The sequence below is a fragment of the Hylobates moloch genome, unplaced genomic scaffold (genome assembly GCF_009828535.3).
Source record: "Hylobates moloch isolate HMO894 unplaced genomic scaffold, HMol_V3 SCAFFOLD_1353, whole genome shotgun sequence".
NCBI classification, from domain to species: Eukaryota; Metazoa; Chordata; class Mammalia; order Primates; family Hylobatidae; genus Hylobates; species Hylobates moloch.
The window spans coordinates 399-11,745 of record NW_026653628.1 but is presented as its reverse complement, the minus strand read 5'-3'; the positions used below and the strand labels follow the sequence as shown (position 1 = coordinate 11,745).

Here is an 11,347-nt window from a genome sequence, read left to right as displayed (position 1 = left end):
CCACTGCGGCATTCGGGGCAGCAACGCGCAGAAGGTGGTGGGCGCCTCGGGCTCGGGGGGCGCCGGGGGCGCGCGCCCGCCCGGACCCTGCGTCATGGCCGCGGCCGCCCGACGGAGCCCGACCGGGCGCTGCGCCTGGCGCGGAGGAGGCCCTCCCGCTCCGCCCGCTCCCTCCCGCCCCCGGCCCGGTGATGTCATCCGCCCGGCCCAGCGCGCAGCCGCGGGGGGCTGCGCCCCTGGGACCCCGGCCCTCCTCGTCCCGGCGCCTGGCCGCGAGGCTGGGGAAACTGAGGCCCTCCGAGGGCACCGGGCGCTGGCCTGGAACCCGAGCCAAGGCGGGACGGGGCTTTGAACCCAGACCCCCGTCAGCGACCCTCCCCACTGCGCCCCCCACCCCCGCCCGCGGCCCAAGTTCCCAGAAGGACCAATTTGGAGAAGCTTAGAAATCACATCCCTTCTTTCCCCTATTTCCTAGTGGGGAAACTGAGGCCCGGGGAGGCGCGGCCAGGGAAAAGAGAACCCCAGACCCTAAGGTCAGCCCCTCCCTCTCCGTTGTTCCAGCTAGAAGATGCCTTAGGGTCACCCCTATTTCTTAGTGGGGAAACTGAGGCGCGGGGAGGGGAAGGGGCACGGCCGAGGGCTCACAGACGAGGCTCAGACCCAGGAGTGCCGGCTCTGGGAGGGAGGTGCTAGGAGCGGAGCCGGGCCCCTGCTCACCGGCCTGTCTCGGCCTCAGTTTCTCCGGCTGTAACCCAGGGGAGTGGGCTGGAGGGTCGCGGCCCTTCCTCCCTCACTTCTGGGGAGCCCAGTCCTGCACCAGCTCATCTGAGCTCTGGGCCTCAGCCTCCCAGGCCGGCCGCTCCGTCCCCACCCTCAGCCTCTCCGAGACCGGCCGCACCTTCCCTGGCCTCAAGGGTCGGTTCCTTCTGCACCAGAAAACGGGGTGTCCCTGTCACCCCGGGACCCAGCATCCTGGCCCGACTTGGCCGGAGCTCCCCTGCACCTGCCCCGCCCCAAGCAGGGCTGATTGCCGGGAACAAAGGGAGGGGCCGGGACGCGCTGGCAGGTGGGGAGGGAGGGAGGGGCGAGGCTGCCCGGAGCCTGATCGATAATTCAGAGGATGAGATCACAGCCGGCGCCGCCCGCGGGGCCGGGGAGGTGGGGGCGGGGAGGGAGGCGCGCGGCCGCGATTGGCCGTCTCAGCCGCGGCGCGTGTCGGACTCAGATCGCCCCTGCGCGTCCGCCGGAGGAGCGGATCGTGGGCGCGACTGGTCGGGGTGGAGCCGCGGCTGGACCTGCGGGCGATGTGTGTGTTGTGCGCAGGGTGGACGCTGTGTCTGGGTGCGTGTCCAGGCATATGCAGGGGATTCAGGCTGCTAGGTCCTGGGGTGTGTTCACCTAATGGGTAAAGGGTGGGACAGGTTTGGCGGCCCCAGAGGCTGAGGGCTGTGGGCTGAGGAGAGAGCAGCCCCACCACCCCCACTCTGCGCCCTGCATGCCTCCCAGGCTGCATCCCTTGGGGAGGTCCCGGGGCAGCGTCGGACCCTCCCAAGCTCCAGGATTAGGGTCTTTCTGGATGGGAGGTTTGTAAGGTGGTCCAGGTGCCATCTCTCCCTGGCACACAGAGGGCTCAGTCGCACGGCACCCCCAGTGTGTTTCCTTCCTGTCCCTTGGAGACGGTGGCAGGAACCGAGTCCAACGTCCAGGGTTCAAATCCTGACGTCAGGCTGAGGTGGGGGCTCACAGCATGCCCCAGGACAAGTGTCCAGTCTTTCCAAAGCACCATTTCCTCTCAGTAAATGCCACCTGGTCCTGAGTTGCTGTGAAGCTTAGATGCTCTTTATTAATATCCAAAACATAGCAAGCAGCTACTGATGGCAGATATTAGAATACCTCAAGCTCCTATACATCCTCCAAAACCCAGCTTCAATATTGCCTCTTCCAGGAAGCCTACCTGGCTGCCCGCTCAAAAGCTTGGCTCCACCTCCGGCCTCCCCTCGCCCTGGGTCTCTCTTCTGGTCTTTCAGACCCCAGGGGCGCTGGAGGGCTACGGGTCTGGATCTGGAAGGCAGCATTCAGGTCTCCTTTCTGTGACATCAATAGACACGTTAAATGAGCAAGCACGTGTGATGCTGACAGCTCTCCAGCCCAGGAAAGGTTTATTGGCTAAGCAACTGTAGAAGGCAGAGTGGGAAAGGCACAGGCCTCGCGGCTGCCTCCAGCCTGAGTTTGGGCTGGAACCGGGGCTAACCCACGCTGTGATGGGGATCCAGGCCCTAGTGGGCTGGACGCCGAGTTCTAGGACACAGGAAGCTCCGTCTCCAGCCAGCTACTGGGGAGGGCCGGAAGGTGTCCCTTTCCCCGCCTGGCCTGGCCTGGCCTGGTGTGACCTGGAAGAAACTGGGGCACTGGAAGGGGACTCACCCTGCACCCTGCAGAGGGCCATGGGTCACAGCCCCCAGGGACTGGAAGGGTCAGATGTCCTAGAAGGACCTGGACAGTTCAAGAAAGGGGAGGGAAGCCTCCTTTCCCAGCCCTTCTCGGCTTCTAGCCCCTCCAGCCAAGCCAGGCCCCAGGAGAGGCCCGCCCGCCCCGTTCGCCGTGTGGGAAACAGGCCTGGCCTAGCAGCAGCGGCCGGGCAGCCTGTGCCCCGCAGGCCGGGAGGGCGTGGTGGCGGCCATGGTGCTGGCCCGTTTGGAGTGGCGGATGCCCATAGAGAACGCTGGAGCCCTGGCTTTGTTCACGGTGACCTGCTCTGGGCAGTGGGCGCCGGGGCCGGGGGTCTCCTCCAGGGGGCGCGGGGCCCGGGGCCGCCCCAGCATGGTGAAGGCAGGCAGGCGCCGGCGGTAGGTGTTGGTGTCTGGGCTGTCGTACTGGCCCGGGCCTGGTATCTCCGCAGGATCCTGCAGGGGGCGGGCGGGCGGTGTGCGACCCACCACCGTGTAGCTGGGGCTGCTGGGCTTGGTGAAGATCTGGGAACCCCACAGAGGGGGCATGGTGTAGGCATTAGGGGCAGGGGCTGAGGTGTCCAGGGGTTTCGGGGGGAGGCGGCAGCCCAGGGTGAACGCCGGCGGTGTCCGATGGCGCACAGTGGGCACCTTCTCTGGGCTGTAGGCCCCAGGGCCTGGCGTCACCTCCGGACCTGAGAGAGTGGGGAAGGAAGGGTGGCACTGATGTCTTCACCTGCCCGGAGACCTGGCATGGTCCCCACTGCCCACATGCATCCTGGAGCTCACAACGCTTCTCAAGCAGCCCGGGTGCCTTTCTCTCCCTTCCCCATCCTCCACACACATGGTGTGTGTTCAAGCCTCCAGGACTTTGCCCAAGCTGGACCCAGGGCCAAGCATGCCTTCATTTTCCACCCCTCCTCCCTGCTGCCTTCCCCATATCATCCAGGGTAGAGCCCTCACAGCCCTTCCCAAGCCCCGCAGCCTGGGTTTTCCCTTCTCTCCAGACGTGAGCACACTGAGGTGGGATGGTCTGCACCTGCATCTAACTGCCCCACCAGACTGGGATCTCATAAAAAGGAAGGCATGTCAAATCTACTCCAACTCTCCAGCAGTTGACTGAGTTGATGGGTGAACAGGATAGGTAGGAGGTGAGTGGTTGAGCGAGGAGTGAATGGTTCATGAAGGGATTTGTAAATGGATAGATGGATGGATGGGTGGGTGGATGGATGGATGGATGGGTGGATGGATGGATGGATGGATAGATAGGTGGATGGATGGATGGGTGGATGGATGGATGGGTGGATGGATGGATGGAAGGATGGATGGGTCGGTGGATGGATGGGTGGATGGATGGAGGGATGGATGGATGGATGGGTTGATGGGTGGATGGTTGGGTGGGTGGATGCTAGGTGGGTCAATGGATGAGTGGATGGATGGGTGGATAGAAGGTCGGGTGGATGGTGGAAGGAGGGGCGGGTGGATGGGTGGATGGATGGATGGATGGATAGATGGTTAGGTGGATGGTGGAAGGATGGGTGGATAGATGGATGGGTGGGTGGGTGGACGGATGGGTGGGTGGATAGATGAGTGGATGGACAGTGGGTGGGTGGATAGATGGATGGGTGGGTGGATGGATGGATAGATGGTGGCTGAGTGGGCAGGTGGATGGGAGAATGGAGTCAGGCAGGTGTGTCAGCTGTGCAGTCAAACTGTTGGGTGCCTGTGAAGGACACTGCTGATTTGCCACAGTCCCCATTCACCTCTCACCTCCTGACACCTAGGCCAGCTGCCTGTGTGGTCATGTGTGCCCAGGGCCTCTGTGACCCTGACCCACTTCACTCATTCAGTTCTCCCAGCCCCGGTGGGCACTGGAGTGGCGGCCCCTCCTCCGTGTCCCTTGGATTTGATCACTCCAAAGACTGCATTCTAAGAACTCCAAGGATAAGAGGAGGAGGGAGCACAGGGCAGGGGAGTCGCTGAGACCCTGGAAAGCAGGTCCTCGTGCAGCTGCATGGCCCCAGTACTCACCCCGGGGCTTGGCCCGGCCCTGCATGGAGTAGGCAGGGGTGCAGCTGCGGCCAAAGCGTGTGACTTTTGGGTCCAAGAAGTAGATGGGACCTGGGCTGGTGTCCTGACGTGGTGCTGGGGAGAGGAGCCCAGAGTGCTGAGCGTGATTCTGAAGATGGTGCCTGCCCCACCGCCCGGCTTCAGTGCCCCTGTTGGCCCCAAGACACTCCCGCCCGGTCAGAGGCCACCCCAGCCCCATCTCGGATTGGTCACCCCAGGGGCCCTGAGTTGTGGCTGCCTGAACTGGGTGCCTCAGGTCTCTGTTCTGACTCTGTCTCCTCACAATCAAAGTGATTCTGCTCTGCTGCTGTTTGTAGCCACCTCTGTCCCTCTAACCTCTGCGCAGGTGTGGGCCGGAGAACCAGCTCGTGGGTTTGTTGGAACTGGACATGATTAGGCTGGGTGTGGGGGTGCACACCTGTAATCCCAGCACTTTCAGAGGCCAAGGCAGGAGGCTCACTTGAGCTCACGACTTTGAGACCAGCATGGGCAACACAGCGAGATCCCATCTCTACTAAAAATTTAAAACTTAGCCAGACATGTTGACATGCACCTGAGGTCCCAGCTCCTCGGAAGGCTGAAGGGGGAGGATCACTTGAGCCTGGGAAGTTGAGGCTGCAGTGAGCTGTGATCGCACCACTGCACTCCAGCCTGGGCAACGGAGCAAGACGGAGACTCAAAAGAAAAAAAACCAACTGTACGTAAAGAAAGAGTAACGAGCAACTGGGCTCTGAACCACGGCTTCGGCTTGTTGGCAGGTCGCGTGCTTAAGAGAGGGGCTCAGCGTTGGACCACGTTCAAATCCAGCAGGGCCTCTTGTGAGCTGGTGACCTTGGCCAAGTTATTTATTCTAAGCCTGTTTTTCTCATCAGTATGTTGAGAAAATCAAAAAGTGAGAGGATCCACAGAAGGGAGTGATCCTGGGGCCTTGTACTTTACGATTGGGACCGTTTGCTGCTTTCACCATTGTTGCCACGCCAAAGCACATGCAGTGACAGATGCGCAGGCACCTGCGTGTAGCAGCATGACCGGTGTTCACGGCCCCACAGACCGTCTGTGCACACACTCAGTACACGTGGCAGCGAGCCACGGGCGAGGGATGAAACGTCATCCAAACCTTCGCCCTCCCCTGAGGAGTCCGTGCCACGCAGTGTGGCCCAGACACGGCTCCAGACCTCCCCGAAACGTCATCCAAACCTTCACCCTCCCCTGAGGAGTCCGTGGCACGCAGCGTGGCCCAGACACGGCTCCAGACCTCCCTGCCATAGGCACAAGTACTTGCACATACGCTGTGGTCCCCAACGCAGGCTCACTGGCCACACTCCAAGGGTGATCACTGACCCTTAGCCACGGCCTCATCCTTCGTTAGACTGGCAGGAGGGAGGGGGTCTATTTTTAGCCCCTTCCCTAGGCCCAGGGCAATAACAGTCCCCCAGGACTGGAAGAGGCTGGGGAGATTTTTTTTTTTTGAGGGAGTGTCTCACTCTTATCGCCCAGGCTGGAGAGTGTGGTGGCTCATGGCTCACTGAAGCCTCGACCTCCTGGGCTCAAGCGATCCTCCCACCTCAGCCTCCTGAACGCTGGGACCACAGGCATGCACCACCATGCCCTGCTAATTTTTTATTTGAAACCCTTGATCATAGCTGGGCATGGTGGCTCATGCCTGGCATCCCAGCACTTTGGGAGACTGAGGCGGGCAGATCACCTGAGGTCACGAGTTCAAGACCAGCCTGGCCAATATGGTGAAACCCCGTCTCTACTAAAAATACAAAAAATTAGCTGGGTGTGGTGGCAGGCGCCTATAGTCCCAGCTACTCGGGAGGCTGAGGCAGGAGAATTGCTTGAACCTGGGAGGTGGAGCTTGCAGTGAGCCGAGATGGCACCACTGCACTCCAGCCTGGGCGATAGAGTGAGACTCAGACTCAAAAAAAAAAAAAAAAAGAGGCCGGGCGCGGTGGCTCACGCCTGTAATCCCAGCACTTTGGGAGGCCAAGGTGGGTGGATCACAAGATCAGGAGGTTGACACCATCCTGGCTAACACGGTGAAACCCCGTCTCTACTAAAAATACAAAAAATTAGCCGTGTGTGGTGGCGGGCGCCTGTAGTCCCAGCTGCTTGGGAGGCTGAGGCAGGAGAATCACTTGAACCCCGGGAGGCAGAGGTTGCCGTGAGCCAAGATCACGCCACTGCACTCCAGCCTGAGCGATAGTGTGAGACTCAGTCTCAAAAAAAAAAAAGAAAAAGAAAAAGAAATCCCTGGTCATAATCCCATCGCCCCTCCGCAGATGCCTGGGCCTCACTCACGTGACCACAGACTTGCCTCAAAGTGCTCACTGTGCAGGGCTTGGCCATCAGGACTCCCCATGCTGAAGCACTGACCTTGGCCTCTACCATGCACCTAGAACCTTCCAGCCTTTGCTTCTGCCCTCCCCAACCCCTGGCTCAGTGCCCCGTGAGAAATGAACACACCCCAGCTCATCCTGACATCACTCATCTCAAGGCCTCAGCCTACAAAGCAGGCTCTGCCTGGAGTTCAGTTCTTCTGGGGGCTCCACCGAACTCCTACTCATCCTACAAAACCCAGATCCCATGCTCCACTTCCAAGAAGCCTACGCTGGGCCTTCAGCAAAGTGTACACGATCCCCACTGCACCAGACTCCCCACTGCACCAGACTCCCCACGCTGTCCGATCCCCACTGCACCAGACTCCCCATGCTGTCTCTGACCCAGGAGGTGTCCTGAGACTGGGATTTGAACCTGGGAACTCAGATCTGTCTGGGTTGTAGGCTAAGTTCTTTTTTTTTTTTGAGACGGAGTCTCGTTGTCGCCCAGGCTGGAGTGCAGTGGCTCAGTCTCCGCTCACTGCAAGCTCCGCCTCCCGAGTTCAAGCAATTCTCCTGCCTCAGCCTCCCGAGTAGCTGGGACTACAGGCGCCCGCCACCGCGGCCGGCTAATTTTTTTTGTGTGTGTGTGTGTGTATTTTTAGTAGACACGGGGTTTCACTGTGTTAGCCAGGATGGTCTCGATCTCCTGACCTCATGGTCCACCCGCCTCAGCCTCCCAAAGTGCTGGGATTACAGGCGTGAGTCACCACGCCCGGCCCATAGGCTAAGATCTTAAGCCAGTCCTGGGGACAGGGGGTGCTGAGGCCTTCACTGGCCCTCTGGGACCCCTTGCAGCTTCCTGAGTCCCAGTGTGTTCTGGGATTTTTGCTCATTCTGAAGGCTGAGAACAGGCTGCTGTCCTGCCCCTCCTCCAGACGCCCCTCCCAGCAGGGCCTCTGTCCAAATCCCCACACAAGACCCTTCCGACCGCGCTCCCAGCCCAGCTGGGGCATTGGAGCAGCGGTAGAAAATGGTGGGATGGAATCTGGGAGCATTGATGGAGTTACGGAATTTGGGAGCCCAGAGACCTGCTGGCCCGTCAGCGCCGCTAATGAACACCAACAGCTCCCTGTGCGCCGGGCGGGGTCCACGCCTGAGCTGCTTCGCTCGGTCGGAGCCCATCGCAGCCACTGCGCCCATTCTAGACAGGAGCAAGGCCACCAGCACGTGGCACGGCGAGCCGGGGCACCCCGTGCCCTCCCTCCCGCCGTGCTGCCTGCGCAAGGACAGGAATGTCCACAGAGATACACGACAGCCCTGTGAGATGGGCCAGGCCTGGGGAGCCCCCACCTTCATGGTGGAGAAACTGGGGCTCAGGGCTCAGCCTCACACCGGACAGCACACGTTTACTTTTTTTTTCTTAAATTTGTTTTGAGACGAGGTCTCGCTCTGTCACCCAGGCTGGAGTGCAGTGGTGTGATCATAGCTCACTGCAGCCTCGACCTCCTGGGTTCAAGTGATCCTCCTGCCTGGGCCTCCTCAGCAGCTGGGACCACAGGCACACACGACCACACCCAGCTTTGCGGCTACTTTTAAAAGCATTTAATCCTCATTTAATGAATCTCTAAAAGGCATCTAATATGCATCTAATCCTTACAACAGGCCTGTATGGAGTCTGTTATTTTTAATATTATGTTAATGTTTTTGTTACTATTGTTAACTTTTTTTTTTTCTTTTTAGAGACAGAGTGTCACTCTGTCGCCCAGGCTGGAGTGCAGTGGCACGATCTCGGCTCACTGCAAGCTCCACCTCCCGGGTTCACGACATTCTCCTGCCTCAGCCTCCCAAATAGCTGGGACTACAGGCACCCGCCACTGTGCCCAGCTAATTTTTTTTTGGTATTTTTAGTAGAGATGGAGTTTCACTGCGTTAGCCAGGATGGTCTTGATCTCCCGACCTCGTGATCTGCCCGCCTCAGCCTCCCTAAGTGTGGGGATTAAAAGTGTGAGCCATCACACCCAGCTAATTTTTTTGCATTTTTAGTAGAGACGGGGTTTCACGGTGTTAGCCAGGATGGTCTGGATCTCCTGACCTCGTGATCCACCCGCCTCAGCCTCCCTAAGTGTGGGGATTACAGGCGTGAGCTACCACGCCCGGACTACTATTGTTAACTTTTAACAGAAACTGAGTTGCAGAGCACTTAAGCAATTTGCCTGAGTCCAAGCAGCAAGGAATTGCAAACACGGGAAGGCAGGTACAGGTATTCACCTCCCTACTGCGCTCTTTCTCCTTCCATTCTCTTTATCAATGAAAAAACAGAGAGGGACAGCAGCTTGCCTGAGGTCTCACAGTAAGTAGGAGGTGGAGCAGGTTGTAGAGCCCAGCCCTGCCTGCTTCCTGCTGCACTAACTGGGGGCCTGGATCTAAGGGGTAAGGAGACCCATCAGTGCTCCTGGGGGGAGATTGGAGGATCAGGGAAGCCCCTAGCCGCCTGCCTGCCTTACCCTCACTGGGCCTCCGGACGAGCGAGTAGGCGGGACTGGTCACCCTGGTGCAGTCGTGGTTGATGAAGCCCACGGTGGACGGCAGGACGTACAAGCCTGGCCCCGAGCCTGCAGTCCAAAGCCCTCAGGTCACCGCCTGCGCCCAGATTCCCCGCGGAAGGAGCCCTGGCCCCACTCCTGAGCCTCAGCCTGGGTTCCCCTCTCCCTCCATGGTGAGGATTGGGGGCCCCGGGAAGCAGGAGTCTGCTGCCCCTCGGGGACAAAATGTGATGCCTGCATTGTGAGTCAGAGATGAATCACAGAGGGAAAGGCTGGGGACAGCAGCGCCCCTCACCCTGCGGCACAGACAGGGAGACTGGGGCCTGAGCCTCCCAGAGATACATGGTCACGGGGGGGAAACTGAGGCCCAGGCAGAGATACACAGTCACAGATGGGGAAACTGAGGCCTAAGCCTCCCAGAGATACACGGTCACAGACGCCACGTGTTGTGGCTTCTGCAGAATCTCGATGCCACAGGGGTCAGGAGAGACCACAGAACCAGCCGGAGGACCTGGCTTGGGGCCCGACTCCAGCCGCTTATTGTGGGCGAGGAAACTGCGGCGCGTCCTGGGCCCTCACCGAGGCCGGCAGCTGATGTGGTTCCCAGCAGAGCAGCCTCCGCACACGCGCCCCTCGCCCTGCCCCGCGTTGTCTAGGGCGCCGGTCCCTCAGGGCCACGCTGGAAACATTCCCTCCTCCCCGCGTCTCCCTCACGATCGCTGTGGCTTTGCCCACCGCTGTACCCACAGCCCCCAGAAAGGGGCCCGGCTGGCAAAGCACTCAGCTTCCGTCGGACAGACCCTTACGCGGGGCTCATGGCAACCCCATGCCCACACCCATCTGCCGGAAGGAAAACTGAGGTCTGGGGAAGGGCAAGGACTTGCCTGAAACTCCTGCCTCCTGCTGGACTCCCAGAACATTCCAGAAGCCCCGGAAGTAGGGGGAGTGGAGCAGGAAAGGGTCCCACCCGTCCCCCGCGGCTGGCACGCACCGTTCTCCAGGGTGGCCGTCCCACAGGACTTCCTCAGGCCGGTCTCCGGAATCTGGCCCTCCGTCACTCGCCGGCCAAGGGGGGCTGTGGCCAGCCGTGGGGCGGGGTCGCAGCTGAGGGTCCCCATGGTGGGCAGGCGATGGCCCCCACAGCACCCACGGGGCCTGGTGCTACCTTCTGAGCCGCAGCAGCTCTGGCGGCCACAGGCCCAGGCACCGTCCCCACCTTCACGGCCTCACCACGCCCTCCCACGACCACAGCCACACAGACGGCCCCTTGTCCCACAGCAGGGAGTCGTGGGGCCCTGGCCTGAGGCAGGCCGGTCGGCCGGACACTGGCCTGGAAGTGGGGCCGGGATCGAGTGTCGGCCAGGCGGCTGGACGGTCCAGGAAAGAGTCCGGTGTCAGCAGAGTGTGTCTCCCGGGAGCCGGCAGAGCTGGGCAGCTGAGGCCAGGGCTGGCCCCAGGGAACTAGACCTGCAAACATGACACCCACAGCCTCGCCGCAGGAGGGCCTGGCGGGGTCGTGGGTGGCGTGGCCCCGTTTCTACACCTGGGGAAACTGAGGCACAGCCCAAGGTCATACAGCAAGTGCACAACTCTGGGAGTTTCAACTCTGAGCCAAGAAACATTCACTGCCTCATCCTGTCACTCATTCCTCCCAAAGCATGTACTGGGCACCTACTGTGTACCAGTCTCTGTTGGGGGTGGTGAGAACTGGACAGGAACAGACAGAAAAGAAGGAGAAGTTCTCAGGATGGGAGAGAGAAAGTCGTCAGTAAACGTGTTAAGTGAACACAGTCTGGTGTATGAGGAGGCACTGAGTGTGAGGGAAAATGCAGACAGGTTTGGGGCCCAGGGTGGCAGTGTGGGTGCGGGTGAGCCCCGCGGAGAAGGTAAAACTGAACAGTCCCAAAGCAGGTGAGGAGGCAGCCGTGCAGAGGCCCTGGGGCAGCGGCGAGGACAGAGGGGA

At 60.5% G+C, this 11,347-nt stretch overlaps 1 protein-coding gene across 2 annotated transcripts; it reads right to left on the bottom strand.

Moving 5' to 3' along the window:
- Nucleotides 1-2,142: 2,142 nt before the first annotated feature.
- Nucleotides 2,143-10,738, bottom strand: CIMAP1D (CIMAP1 family member D). 2 transcript variants are annotated; one of them, XM_032147963.2, is made up of 4 exons: nt 10,376-10,738; nt 9,346-9,453; nt 4,479-4,592; nt 2,143-3,142 (listed from the first exon to the last, which is right to left on the bottom strand). In XM_032147963.2, the coding sequence occupies exons 1-4, from the start codon at nt 10,500-10,502 to the stop codon at nt 2,622-2,624; spliced, it is 870 nt and encodes a 289-aa protein (XP_032003854.1). In that variant the 5' UTR covers nt 10,503-10,738; the 3' UTR covers nt 2,143-2,621. The 2 variants fall into 2 exon arrangements, with proteins under 2 accessions (XP_032003854.1, XP_032003855.1); XM_032147964.2 differs by lacking the exon at nt 9,346-9,453.
- Between the last annotated feature and the right edge of the window lie 609 nt (nt 10,739-11,347).

Coding starts and splice junctions, on each gene's coding strand:
- CIMAP1D (XM_032147963.2), bottom strand. CDS start 10,502: ATGGGGACCCTCAGCTGCGACCCCGCCCCACGGCTGGCCACAGCCCCC. Junction 9,454..10,375: donor GACGGCCACCCTGGAGAACG/GTGCGTGCCAGC, acceptor TTTGGACTGCAG/GCTCGGGGCCAGGCTTGTAC. Junction 3,143..4,478: donor GGGCCGGGCCAAGCCCCGGG/GTGAGTACTGGG, acceptor CCACTCTCTCAG/GTCCGGAGGTGACGCCAGGC.